General features: G+C 37.9%; 1 protein-coding gene across 1 annotated transcript in view; it reads left to right on the plus strand.

Annotated features, from left to right (window-relative positions):
- The window catches only part of MORC1 (MORC family CW-type zinc finger 1), a 292,206-nt gene that overhangs the window by 77,025 nt on the left and 200,420 nt on the right, over positions 1-14,761 (plus strand). Inside the window, exon 9 of the mRNA XM_006873316.1 lies at positions 10,812-10,937. Within this exon, the coding sequence (XP_006873378.1) occupies positions 10,812-10,937 (126 nt within the window). The remainder of the gene's footprint in view (positions 1-10,811; positions 10,938-14,761) is intronic.

The following is a 14,761-nucleotide window of genomic DNA, read 5'->3' on the forward strand; positions in this document are numbered from 1 at the left end:
TCACCAGTAATGAGCAATACATCTTGATTGCATGTTTGATCTATTTCAGATTGAAGAAGTTGGTAGAATTCTTCTGTTTCATCTTCACTGGCTTTAGTGTTTAGTGCATAAATTTGAATAATAGTAGTATTAACTGGGCTTCCCTGTAGGCACATATGATAGAATTTTGTAAGACTAACAACTTGCTCATTGCATACAGATTGAGTAAGTATGGTGAGAGAATACAACCCTGATGCACAGCTTTCCTGATTTTAAAGTATTGAAGAATCAGAATCCCCTTGTTCTGTTCAAATGACTGCCTCTTGTTCTATGTACAGGTTCCTCATGTGCACAATTACATGTTCTGCAATACCAATTCTTCACAAAGCTTTCCATAGTCTTTCCTCCAAAGCTGATGCTACATTCTTCTTCACACAATCCAGCTTCTCGGATTATTTGCAAATAAACTGAGAAGCCGGATTGTGTGAAGAAGAATGTGGCATCAGCTTTGGAGGAGGAATCATTAACAATGTTCAATTTCCTGATGACACAACCTTGCTTATTGAAAGCAAAGAGTAAAAAAGTATTTACTGTTGAGTTTCAAAGACTACAGCCTTCAGTATGGATTGTACCTCAATGTAAAGAAAACAAAAATCCTCATTACTGTACCAATAAATACCACCGTGATAAATGGAAAAAAGATGGATGATTTCAAAGACTTAATTTTACTTGATTCCACAATCAACACTCATGGAAGCAGCAGTCAAGAAATAAAAAAAAACACATATTGCATTAGGCAAATCTGCTGCAGAGGATCTCTTTAAAGTGTTCAAGAGTAAAGCAATCAGTTTGAGGACTAAAGTACACCTCACTTAAGCCATGGTCTTTTCAATAGTGTCATATGTGTGTGAAAGTTGGACAATGAATAAGGAAAACTGTAGAAGAAGTGATGCATTTCAGTTATAGTGTTGGAGAAGAGTATTGAAGGAACTATAGGAAAAAACAAGTGTGTGTTTGAAGAAGTGCAGACAGTAGAAAATGTTCCTTTGAAACCAGGATGGTAAGACTTCTCATCTCTCAGACTTTGGACATATTATCAGGAAAAACCAGTCCATGGTGAAGAATATTATGATTGGAAAAATGGATGGATAGTGAAAAAGAGCAAGACTCCTAATTAGATATATTGACATGGTGGCAGCAGCAAAACTTATAGCCTTGGAAACCCTTTATAGGGTTGCTATGATATGAATCTGAATTGACACAATTGTAGTGATTTTTGTTTTTTGTTTGGTTAAGCCAGGAAAGATGAAGCTAGAGAGTTTGGTGAGATCATGAAGGATATTATGCATCATTTAAAGAAGTTTGTATTTTATGTTGGGTGGCCATTTCATATATAGTTTATATTTAGTCTACTTTGTGTTTTTTTCACTGCCACAGATGTCATAATAACATATGAGAGGGCTTCAAAAAGTTCATGTGAGGTGTTGTTACTGTCACAATAAAGAGACTTTGATAATAGGTCTATATGCAAGAAATATGAACATAGGATTCTTCAGTGCTTAGAAAGGATTGCTTGCAAGGTTGGCTATTGGCCTGCTTCTGGGAATTTGACTGGGAGGTAAACTGTGCTCTACACTAACATATACTTTTACTTCAGGGAAAATATTGGTTCACTTTTCCTAGATTGTGCAAATAATCTTAATTATTCTGAAATCTTGCTTTCCTTCTGGGATTCAGGGATATTGGTATATCCAGAAGGTACATATGTTCCAGTAGCCAATTCAAATCTTGGGCATTAAGTCTTTAATGGCATTCTATGAGCAAAAATATCACACACATTTTTCTGTTGTTTTATTCTTACTAGAAGAGTATACTCCTTGAGACTCCTCATTAGAAAGATAGAAATTAAGGAAACCTACACATATCTTTCTCCAGAGCTGCACTTTTACTTTTCCCTATGACTCATCTATGCTCACATGAGGGGGAGGCCTCAAAAATTCATAGACAAATTCCATTTCCTTTTTTCCCCCAGCTTTTTTTATTGTGAATTGATTGATGGTTTACAGGGAATATCATCAGTTTTACATTCAAATCATATGCTTTGTTAACTCTCAGTGATTGCAATTCTCTCCATGGAACAACAGTTACCCCACTTCCTACCTGTGGTTTCTATTTCCAAGCCATCCTTCTTCCTATCCCTTCCCAACTTTGTCCTTAGATAAATGTTGCCTTTTGATTTTGCATTATTAACTATTCCATGGTGAGCATATATTATTAGTATGTTGGCCCCTGCCATATATCTATCCACTATTTAACTGGAAATTGGGCCACAAAGGTGAGTTTTGTTCCAGACTGAAGGATGTAGGTCATACTCGGGTTCCTGTATCTTTCTGACCAGTAAGCATGGTGTTTTGTTAATTACAGTTTTTAGTTTTTTCCCATATTTTCTCCCAGTCTATCCTGTATCTTCTAATGTGATCCCTTTCTGAGTAGTTGGCAGTGGTAGCCAGGCACCATCCCATTCTTTAGGTCTCAGAGTTGTATTGACTGATATTGACCATTGGTCCATTGGACTAGTTAATTCCAGGTAGCTTCAAATCTTTAAAGAAATATTCTTCTTCAAGTGAAGAGGCCTATAGTTGCACCTTTAATGGTTGCTCATTTGCTTCTAAGATTACTGATGCTACTTACCAAAGTGGGATGTAGAACATTGTTTTTGTGGACTGTGTTATGCCCATTGACCCCTGAGACTATGGTACTGATTGACCACACCCAGAAATTTGTGGCTTTAAGATGTTTGATTATATCTAAGAAGTTTTCATCAATGTATCACCTGTATGCTCCATCGTATTCATAGGTGTGTTTGCCTCAAAGGTAAATGTCCCTGTACAAATAGCCTCTGTCAAACCCCTATATATTTGTGGGTATACTCCTATTTTCCCTCCTATAACTATTTAGTCTGAGCATCTGTATATATACCTACGTGCAAAATGCTGATATATGAGGACTATGTTGTTGGTGTTAGGTGCCATCGAGTCAGTACTGACTCATGCAACCCTATGGCACATCGGAATGAAACACTGCAAGGTCCTGCACCAATCTCACAATCATTCTACATTTGGGGCCATCATCACTGCCACTGTGCCAGTGCACCTTGTTGGAGGTGTTCCTTTTTTTCTCTGACCCTCCATTTTACCAAATATGATATAATTCTCCAGGAACTGGTACCTCCAGACAATATATACTAAGTTTGAGAGATGAAGTCTGGCCCTCCTGGCTTCCAGGGAGCATTCTAATTGTACTTCTTCCATCAAAGATTGGCTGGTTTTTGGGGCAGTCCATAGTACTTTTAATATCCTTTTCTGACTTCATAACTCAAATATATCAATTCTTCTATGGTCATCTTTATTCACTGCACAACTTTTGTATGCATATGAGGTTATTGAAAATACCATGACTTAGATCAGGTGCCCCTAAAAACTAACATCTTTATTCTTCAAAACTTTAATTTATATGACAAATCAAATGTCATATCACAGCATGTTTGCCTAGTGTGATATGACATTTGATTTCTTGACCACTGTTTCATGAGTGTTGATGATTGATCCAAACAAAATGAAGTCTTTCACAACTTCAATCTTTTCTCCATTTATATGGATATTGTTTATTGGTCCAGTGGTGAGGATTTTTGTTTTCTTTACATTGAGTTGCAACCCATACCGAAGGCTGTGGTCTTTGATCTTCATCACTAAGTATTTTAAATCCTTTTTGCTTTCAACAACCATGGTTGTATCATTTGCTTTTGCAGGTTGTTAATGAGTCTTCCTCCAATCCTGAAACCACATTTTTCTTCATATAATCGAGTTTTCAAATTATTTGCTCAGAAAAAAATTGAATAATATGGTGAAGGAATACAACCTTGTTGCACACTTTTCTTAATTTTAAACTATTCAGTGGTCCTTTGTTTTTTTCAAACAACTGCTTCAGGTTCCTGATAAGCACAATTAAGTATTCCAGAATACTCAATCTCCAAAATGCTGTTGAGAGCTTGTCATGATCCACACAATCTAACACCTTGCCATAGTTAATAAAGCACAAGAAAACATCTTTTTAATAGTCTCTGCTTTCAGCCAAGATCCATCTGACATTAGCAGTGATATCCCTCATTCCATGTTCTCTTCTGAATCTGGCTTGAGCCTCTGGAAATTTTATGTCAATGTATGGTTGCAGTCATTTTTGAATTATCTTTAGCAAAATTGTGCATGTTTGGTATATTAATGATATTGTTCAATGATTTCCATTTTCCATTGGGTCACCTTTTTTTGGAATGGGCACAAATATGGCCAGGTAATTTTCATCCCAGTTTCTTGGTATAAATGAGTGAGTGCCTCCAGTGCTGCATTAGCCTTTTTGAAAGATCTCAGTTTGTATTCCATAAATTTCCTGTGTTTTCTTCATTGCCAGTACCTTCAATGCATCTTCGATTTCTTCCTTCAGGATCATTGGCTTTTGACTATATGCTACCTATTGAAATGGTTGAACATCGACCATCTCTTTCTGGTAGAGTGACTGTGTGTTCCTCCCATTTTCTTTAGATGCTTTCTGCATCATTCAGTATTTTGTCCATAGAATCCTTTAGTATTGCAAGTCAAGACTTGAATTTTTTCTTCAGTTCCCTCCGCTTAAAAATGCTGAGACTATTCTTCCCGTTTGGTTTTCTAATCCAGGTCTTTACACATTTTGTTATAGTACTTGACTTTGTCTTCTCGAGCTGACCTTTAAAATTTTCTATACAGCCCTTTTATCTCCTCCCTTCTTCCATTTGCTTTAGAATCTCTATGCTGGAGAACAAGTTTCAGAGTCTCTTCTGACATCCATTTTGGTTTTTCCTTCCTTCTTATCTTCTTAATGACCGTTTGCATTTTTCCTGTCTAATGCTCTCGATATCATCCCACAACTCCTTTGGTCTTTGGTCTTTAGTGTCTAGTAAACCGAATGTGTTTTTGAGATGATCTCCAAATTCTGATGGGATATGTTCAAGGTCATATTTTCGCTCTTGTGGACTTATTTAGTTGTCTTCAGCTTCTGATTTGTATTTCTCTAGAGGAGCTGTGGTAGTGTAGAGGTTTGAGTTGGGTTACTAACCTTAAGATCAGCAGTTCTAAACTACCAGCTGTTTCATGGGGGAAAGATGAGGTTTTCTGCTCCTGTAGAGATTTACAGCCCCAGAAATCCTACACAAAGTCACTCACTATGAGTTGAACTGACTCCACAGCACACCATCACCACCAATAGCCTAATGATTGAGAATATTTATTCATATGTTTGTTGGTCACCTGAATGTCTTCTTTGGTGAAATGTCTGTTTTTTTCCTGTGACCATTTTTTTTTTTTTAATGTTTTATTGTGAATTATGTGATAGTTTACATGGAAGAACATTCATTCTATCGTATATTGTCTCATTGCCATGGTTACGATCCCCTCCATGCAATCCTTCCCCCCTAGCCCCGAGGTCTTCAGCACACAGTCACTCTCCCTCTCTGGATCTAAAGTCTCCAGCTGCTCCATCCTGTGACCATTTTTTAATTGGGTTATTTATCATTTTCTTGTAGAGGTGTTATAGTTTTCTATAAATTTAGAGATCAGTCCATCTTCTGATGTCACTGCCAAAAAAAAAAAAAAAAAAATTCCCAGTCAGTGGACTCTCTTTTTCCTCTGTAGGTGAAATCTTTTAACGCAATTAAGTGTCTTAATTTTTAGGAAGTCACAGTCATCTGTTTTGTCTTCTACTGTATGCTTCATTATGTTTTACAGTGTATGTATGGCATGCATGTATCAGAACCCCCAAGTTTGTTTGTATTGATGGTCTTTATAATTCTAGGTTTTACATTTACATCCTTAATCCACTCTGAATTTATTTTTGTATATGGTGTGACATAATTTTTCTGCAAATGGATTTCCAGTTTCACCAGCACTATCTGTCTTCTCCATTTGATGTGCTTTGACCTCTTGTCAAAGATCATCTGACTGTATGTGGATGGATTTACTTCTGAGATCTCAATTATGTTCCATTGCTCTATGTAGCTTTCATAGACCAGTGCCAGGCTGTTTTGTTGAAGTGAAAGAAACAGCAGCAGTTGTGAATGAGAAGCAGAGCATAGAAGAAAAAACAAAAGCTGAGATGGTTCACTCTTGTTAGGTGCTGTCAAGTAGGTTCCAACTCAAAGCAACCTTATGTACAACAGAACACAACACTGCCCTATCCTGCATCAACCTCACAATCATTGTCAATCTTGAACCCTTTGTTGCTACCTATGTGCAAATCCATATCATTGGGGTAGCTCCCTCTTTTTCACGGATCCTCCACTTAACCAAGCATGATGTCCTTCTCCAGGGACTAGTCCCTCCTGATAACATGTCCAAGTATGTGAAACGAAGTCTGGCCATCTTGGTATCCAAGGAGCATTCTGTCTGTACTTCTTCAACACAAATTTGTATGTTCTTCTGGCATTCCATGGTACTTTTAATTTTGATCTCTAATACCAAAACTCAAATACATCAGTTCTAGTACAGTATTCCTTATTCTTTATCCAACTTTCACAGCTAAAATAATAAAAAGCAGGGATAGGTAAAGAGAGGAAGAAGGGAAGAAAGAAAAAAAACTAACAAAAACAATCAAAGAAAAAAACCAGGACATGTGCCAGACCCAAAGAAGAGAAAATTTGGGATTTCCTACCAGTCGAGGACCTTTCATGTTGGGTGGGTAAGGGATGAGATAGTGGCACCACTGCGCTAGATGGACACCCAATCAGAAAGTACTTTGTGTAGATCCTAAAACAGCCAGAGGATTAGGGTAGTCCATTCCAGAGGGCAGCCAAGTGTGAGAAGTACTGCTAGTCCTGAACTGGCCAGAGCCAACTATGCAGGTCTGAAGCAGGCTGCACCTGATTCCAAGTGGCAGCTTGGTGCTGCTACCTCTCTGTTCCCTTTGAAGTTCCTCTGACACCTGAGAACAGGAGCTTCTTTGAATTGTATGTAGGTTGGGGCTGTTCCTGCTGCTTGTCACCTGGGTAATGTGGAGCACAAGAAAAAATTCTCACCTTTCTCTTCACCAATAAGCACTATTCTTCAGTGCCACCAACTGTCCTCTTGCCTTCAGTGCCACTCAAGAAAGTTCAAATTGATGGTGTGTGTTGGGCTCGTCTGAGCCTTCTTGTTTTGTCCTTCTATACATCTCTTCTGTGGCGCTGTGGGTTAATGTGCCAGACAGAAAAGCCATTTGAACTGCAAGGTCGGCAGTTCAAGCTCACCAGCTGCTCCTCAGAAACCTTATACAGGGTCGCTATGGGGTTGGAATCGACTCCATGGCACTTAACAACAAATGCATCTCTTCAGATGCTTCTCCTAGTGAGGCTTAGTCCAGGTCTGGCTCTGTAGGTTTAGAGCATGGCTGTCCTGAACCAGATGTCAGGGTTGGTGCAGACAGTTTCCCAGTCACTTTGATGGGGCTCACAACTGCACTCCACACCTCTGTGCTATTTGACTGCTGTGAAAGCAGAAGCTTTGCTACGGGTGTGGGGAACAAGCAAAATTTGTACGTTTATCTCTGTGAGTTACTGGTATGGTTCTGCAAAGGCAACATGCTGTTTTGTCTCTGAAGTCACTCATAAAAGTTTAAGATGACTGCACTGCCTCTGGTTGGTCAGTACAGGTTACCAACCTGTTTCTTTTCAGTTTTCTCTCCTAGTAAGTATTCAATCTACTTTCCTATCCTTTCATCTGAAGTTCAGGGTTCCAGGACTACCATCTGCATCTGTTTCATTTGATTTTCCTTATCTTTGTTAAAGAAGGTCTGCATAGCCTTACTGTCTAGTCTGCCATCTTGCCATCGCTCCTTCCATTTTCTTTTAATGACATTTTCCACGAACTTTTTGAAGACACTTCATGTATCCTTAAAATACATTATTGTAATCAATATCCTCCATGAGGGCATGTATATGTTAAGTCCCATGGGTCTTTTTCTAGTGAATCTCTGAATAGAGATGTTATCTATAAACAGGGAAGATTCCTATACTATGAGTATTTACCTATAAATATTTATTGAACGAGCTAGTGAACTATCAAAAGATACTATTTGAGCCCTTATTTTGTATCTGTATCTTGTTTACATGGTACTATAGGATCAGCACTGGACTGCTAACCACAAGGCAGGTGGTTCAAATCCACCAGCTGCTCTTTGGAAACCCTATACTGGGTCTCTGTAAGTCAGAATTGACTTGGTGGTACTTTACCACATCAATCTTCATTTCTTTATCTCAAGTTCTCAAACTTGGATTTGAATTCCTTTGACTCTCTTACCTTCAAATGACAGAGATTCTTCATCATTGTGAAGAGTCAAAGAAAGAGTTACCATTTCTAAAAGAAATTTCAAATCAGGAGATTCAAAATATTAATAGAATCTCAAGGTAACTTTTTTCCTTTGAACAGGTGAAGATTTACTTGATTGTGGTATGCTAAATGTTCATCACAGTAATGCAGCACTGTGCCCTAGTGCTGGTGTGGCACTGTAGGATCAACACTGGACTGTGAACCATAAAGTCAGCACTTCAAACCCACCAGTTGCTCCTTGGAAACCCTATACAGGGCTGATCTGAGTTGGAACTGACTCAACAGCACTTAACAAAAACAACAGCATACCTAGTATAGCAATCCTGGCATGGCACTGTATGTGAATGGATTAAGTAAGCACTGGGCCACAAGGTCAGTTTGAGCCACAAGGTTAGTGGTTCAAACCCACCAGTCACTCCCCAGAAACCCTGTACAGGGTCGCTAGGAGTTGGAATGGACTCAACGGCACTTAACAGCAGTGCAGCGTTCCCTAGTGCAGGATAAACAACTGAACTGTGAATCACAAGGTTGGCAGTTCAAACCTACCAGCTACTCTGTGGGAGAAATATGAGGCTTTCTGCATCTGCAAAGATGTACTGCCTAAGAAATCCTATACAGGGTTGCTATGAGTCTTTACTTGACTCCATGGCACTTAACAACAGCACTAATGCCCTAGAGCAGACATCCTCTATTTATATTAAAAATGCATTACTATTTATGGAATAATAGCCATGCACTAGATACTTTTATACAATTTATCCTGGGAAAATTCTACTCAAGACTTACTTTAAAATAATTTTCCTTTAAACAAGTAAAGGAAATTTCTGACTTTATTAATAAATTCTGCCTGAACAAATTTATAATCCAAGAAATCCTTAGATTTCTTATGGGTATCACCTTCACTCTTGTAAATTCCCTGGAGTCCTGGCCTTTTTTAATGAGTAACTGGCAGTGGCATATCCCAGCTGAGGAGTCCTTCTTAGGCAGGCCTTATATCATCTTTGTCTGTTATAAAACTCATGAGTTTATTGCTCCCTGCTCTCTAAAACCCCAGAGACTTTTCTGAGATCCAGAAATAAAGATAAGCATGACTGACCTTACATTTGATCTTCATATTGTGTCTAATTGGATGAAATTTTTAATTCATAAGTGGACTTGAGTAGAGAATGTCCCTGGAATTGATACACAGTGACAGTGATTTCCCAGCAACATGCAGTTTTTAAATGATTGCTTTCTTCATAGTCTATTTACATTGTTTGTATTCCCATTTTATTGTCTTCTCATGGTTTATTTTTATCTCTTCTTTTTCATTTATCACTAATCATCAGAATTCTCCCTTCAACTGTCTGTACTTATTTCAATGCTTATTGCACTATGAAATAGTTTTGTTTCTTGTTTATGTTTTTTAAAGAAACATTTAAATTATATTTTCATTCTTAAAAAATTAGTGGAAATATTTTTTATTTATGTGGGGCTAGTTTTTTGTTGTTGTTGTTATGTTTTAAGCAGGGAAATTGTTTTGTATATTTGATCAGATTTTGTCCTGTTTGGTCAACACTTTAATGGAAAGTATGTGTTCTTGTAGAACAAGAAATTTATTTCTAAAAAAAAAAGAAAAAAAGAAAAAGACCTGGCTTACTGGTCAGAAAGAGACCAGAGGAACTGGAGACTATGATCCTCAACTACTCCTAATTTCTGTAAAGGAACTCACCCTTGTGGCACAACTTACAGCCAGCAGTAGATAGGTTTATGCTGTTGTTGTTGTTGTGAAGTGCCGTCAAGTCGGTTCTGACCTATAGCGACTCTGTATAGGGTTTCTGAGGAGCAGCTGGTGAGCTTGAACTACTGACCTTGCAGTTCAAATGGCTTTGCAGTCTGGCGCATTAACCCACAGTGCCACACCAGATAGGTACATGAGGGGGGGCAATAACACTAGTAAGGTATCCTTACCATGGCATATCAATCATTCAAAATCAAAACAGCAACATTTACCTGAAGACAAAGTTGAGAAGCAATGGGAAGGAGAATGGTACCACAGGGAAGATGGGGGATAACTGTTTTTGCATGGAAAGGATTGCTGTCAATGTTTGTTGAACGCAAAACTGATGATGCTCTCTGCAAACCTTCATTCAATTCACAATAAAAATTTTTTAAAAGTGTATTTTCTTTTGTTGATATGTTGACTAGGGATGGTTGGCTGTCAACAAAAATTCAATCCTAATGAAAATGTCAGTTTTTGCATAAAGCTACTTAATGAAGTATGTGAGTGCTGTATTTGCTGGTGTTGTGATAACATTAGTCAATTAAATGTTCATTTTAGAAGAAAAGATTTTGAAGCTTCTAGTAATAACTTTCATAGCCTGACAGTCTCATTTATTTCTTTTCAAAGAAATGTTGTCGTGACTTCCTTTATATCATCAAGGCCTTTGATATTTTCTGTTCTAGGTTTCCAGAGAGATGGTCATTGAGAGCTTACACATCTATTCTGTATTTTGACCCTCAGATGAGAATATTCATTCAGGCCAAAAGAGTTCAAACAAAACACCTAAATCACTGCCTCTACAGACCCAGGTAACTTCATAGAGTTTTTATATATAAAACTGATCCGGCCTCCAAACTTGTCAAGGTGAGAACACTGAGTTTGATAGTAAAATTCTTACATTGTAAACAAAATTCAAGCTGCATTCAGGAAGGTTTGCTAAAGAGTGATCATGTGTGACTAATATTTTGCAGAAATAGCAACACACTGCAGTTAACTCATGAAGTTAGATTATCATTCAAAATAGGATTTTGTTTTCCTTCAGTGATTCTCAGGTGCTTTGATTGTGATAGGTTTCATTAAGAGATCAAACTTCACTTTCATTCTCTAGTTTCATAATATATGTGAACTATTAAACCATTTATCGGTTGGCCCTTCTTATCCCCAGGTTTTGTATCCATGGATTTAACCAACCCTGCATGGAAAATATTTTTTGGGAAAAAAGCAATTAAATGATCAAAGCTATTCTTCAAAGGCTAAGAGACAGTATAAAGTATTATTTGCATAGCATTTACATTGCATTAGTTAATATAAGTAATCTTAAATGATTTAAAGTATATGGAAAAATGTGCTCAGATTATATGCAAACACTACTATTGGTATGGTTCTATAGGATCAGCACTACACTGTGATCCACAAGATTGGCAGTTCAAACCCACCAGCTGCTCCTTGTAAACCCTATATGAGTCATAATTAACTCCGCAGCACTTACAAACAACAACTCCATTTTATATAAAGGATTTGAACATCTATGGATATTGGTGGGGTGGAGTGCTAGAGTCAAACCTCTACAGATACCAGGGGACACACCTAATGTGCCTGTATATTTAGGTCTAGAGTGAACATATTGATAAATATACATCTAAATTCAATTTTATTTTATTTTATAGCATAAATCTTTTAAAGTTTGCATATGCATGTTATAAAATCTGCTTTGTACAAATATGCATGCGATCAGAACAACCATTTGGTTTGTAGTTTCTAGGTATTTATTTTTTCACCAAGCAGTTTTGAAAGTTTTCTGTGAGTATGGGATTGTGATAAGCACAAAGCATAAGAAAGATTAGTTGCAGTTTTGAGTAGTTTAATATCTGCTGAGATAAAATATTATTGTTTTATAATGTTTGCCTATGTGCATTTTCACACATTATTTCATTTAACTTTTACAGTGACCCTGTGGTTATGTTTTATTATCACTATTTATTTCTCTTAATAATCAACAAGGAGCTCTAGGAGTGTAGTGGTTACAAGTCAGGCTGATAACCTCAAGGTCAGCAGTTCAAAACTACCAGCCATTCCACGAGTCAAAGATGAGGCTTTCTGCTCCTGTAAAGATTTACAGATTCAGAAACCAAATAACAGGGTCGCTATGATTGGAACCAACTCCACAACGTACCACCACCACCACCAGCAAACATAAGTAAATGTCAAAACCAGACAAGAACTCAATTCTTTTGGCTTCAAATTCGTTACCACTTTAAATTCCACACTCTTTCTCTTATATCTCTAATTCTTGTTTATAGGCCTACATTTGTCACATTGTCTTATTTTCATCAAAAAAGCGGTTTTTGACCTACGCCTTATAGTCCATTCATATACTATTGTTATGTGCTGTTGAATCGGTTCCAACTCACAGTGACCTTATGCACAACAGAATGAAAACTGCTCTGTTCTGCATCATCCTTACAATTATTATGTTTTAGCCCATTGTTGTAGGGGGCTCCCTCTTTTTCACTGACCCTCCATTCACCAACCATTATGTTCTCCAGGGACCAGTTGCTCCTGACAAAATGTACAAAGAATAAAAGGCAAAATCTTGCTATGCTTGTTTCTAAGGTGCATTCTAGCAGTACTTCATCCAAGACAGATGTGTTTGTTCTTCCAGCAGTTCTTGGTACTTTGAATATTCTTCTCCACACTATAATTCAAATGCATCAATTGTTCTATGATTTCCTTAATCATTACCCAACTTTCACATGTATATGAGGTGATTAAAAATGCTATAACTTGAGTCAAGGGCACCTAAATCCTCAAATTTCAGTGCTTTCAAGAGGTCTTTTGAAGCACATTTGCCTAATGCACTACGTCTTTTGATGTCTTGACTGATGCTTCCATGAGCATTGGTTGTAGATAACTTTTCTCCATTGATTGTTATGTCCTTTATTGGTCTTGCTGCTGCTGTTGTTAAGTGCCGTCGAGTTGGTTCTGATCCATAGTGACCCTGTGTAGAATTTTCAAGGAGTGGCTGATGAGCTTGAACCACCAACCTGGTGATTCAAACTGACTTTGCAGTCAACCCACAGTGCCATACCAGGGAGTTCTGGGTTTTTTTGGGGGAGGGGGATCTAGGGGTGACGGGAGTCCTGGTGTGGCACTGTGGGCTAAGGCACCAGACTGCAAACCCATTTGAAATGCAAGGTTGGCAGTTCAAGCTCACCAGCAGTTCATTGGAAACCCTATACAGGGTCGCTATGGGTCGGAACCGACTTGATGGCACACAACAACAGGGGTGACAATTTCTGTTTTCTGTACATTTAGGTACAATCCATACTGGAGACTGTAGTCTTTGATCTTCTTCAGTAAATATTTTAAACTGTCTTTCCTTCCAGCATAAAGATTGTATTATCTGCACATCACCAGTTGTTAGTCTTCCTCCAGTCCCAATGCCATGTTCTTCTTCATATAATCCAGTTTCTCAGATTGTTTACTCAGTATACAGATTGAATATGTATGGTGAAAGGACACAACTCTGATTCACATGTTTCCTGATTTTAAACATTTAGTAGCCCCTTGTTCTGTTTAATAACTGCCTCTTGGTCTATGTATAGGTTTCCCATGAGCACAATGAAGTATTCTGGAATGACCATTCTTAGCAATACTATTCGTAGTTTGTTATGATCCGCACAGTTGAATGCCTTTGCATAGTCAATAAAGTATAAATAAATATCTTTCCTGTATTCTCTGCTTTTAGCTAAGATACAAACTGACATCAGCAATGATATCACTACTAGCTCCATGTCTTCTTTTGAATCTGGCTTGAATGTCAGACAGCTCCATGACAGTGTACTCCATTTTTCAATTGTTTCCAGTAAAAGTTTGCTTGCATGTGACATTAATGATATTGTTCAATGATTTCCATATCCTGTTAGGTCTACTGTATTGGGAATGGGCACACCCATGGACCTTTTCCAGTCAGCTATCCAGGCAGCTGCTTTTCAGATTTCTTGGCATAGATAACTGAGTGCCTCCAGTGATATATCAATTTTTTGAATATTCCAATTTGTTTTGCATCACTTCCTGGAGCTTTTTTTTTAGCCAGTGCCTTCAGTGCACTTTGGGCTTCTTCGTTCAGTATCATCGATTCTGGATCTTATGTTGCCTCTTGAAATAGTTGAGCATCAACCAATTCTTTTGGTACAGTGACTGTGTATTCCTTCTGTCTTCTTTTTAGGCTTTTTGAATCTTTGAGTATTTTGCCCAAGTTTCTGTTGTTGTTACATGCCATCAAGTTCGTTCCAATCCATAGTGACTCTGTATAGGGTTTCTCAGGAGCAGCTGGTAAGCTTGAAGTGCTGACCTAGAGGTTCAAACTGACTTTGCAGTCCAGAGAGTTAACCCACATCTCCATACCAGGACTCCATTTTATCCATTGTTGTTGTTGTTAAGTGCCATCGAGTCGGGTCCGACCCATAGCAACCCTGTACAGGGTTTCCGAGGGTGTTATGACCCTTCAATATTGCAAGTCAAGGCTTGAATTTTTTTCTTCTGTTCTTTCAAATTGATAAATGTTGAACATGTTCTTCCCTTTTGGTCTTTGCATTATCACACATTACTTTGTCCTTTGAGCTGCCCTTTT

Source organism: Chrysochloris asiatica, unplaced genomic scaffold, assembly GCF_000296735.1.
Source record: "Chrysochloris asiatica unplaced genomic scaffold, ChrAsi1.0 scaffold00236, whole genome shotgun sequence".
NCBI classification, from domain to species: domain Eukaryota; kingdom Metazoa; phylum Chordata; class Mammalia; order Afrosoricida; family Chrysochloridae; genus Chrysochloris; species Chrysochloris asiatica.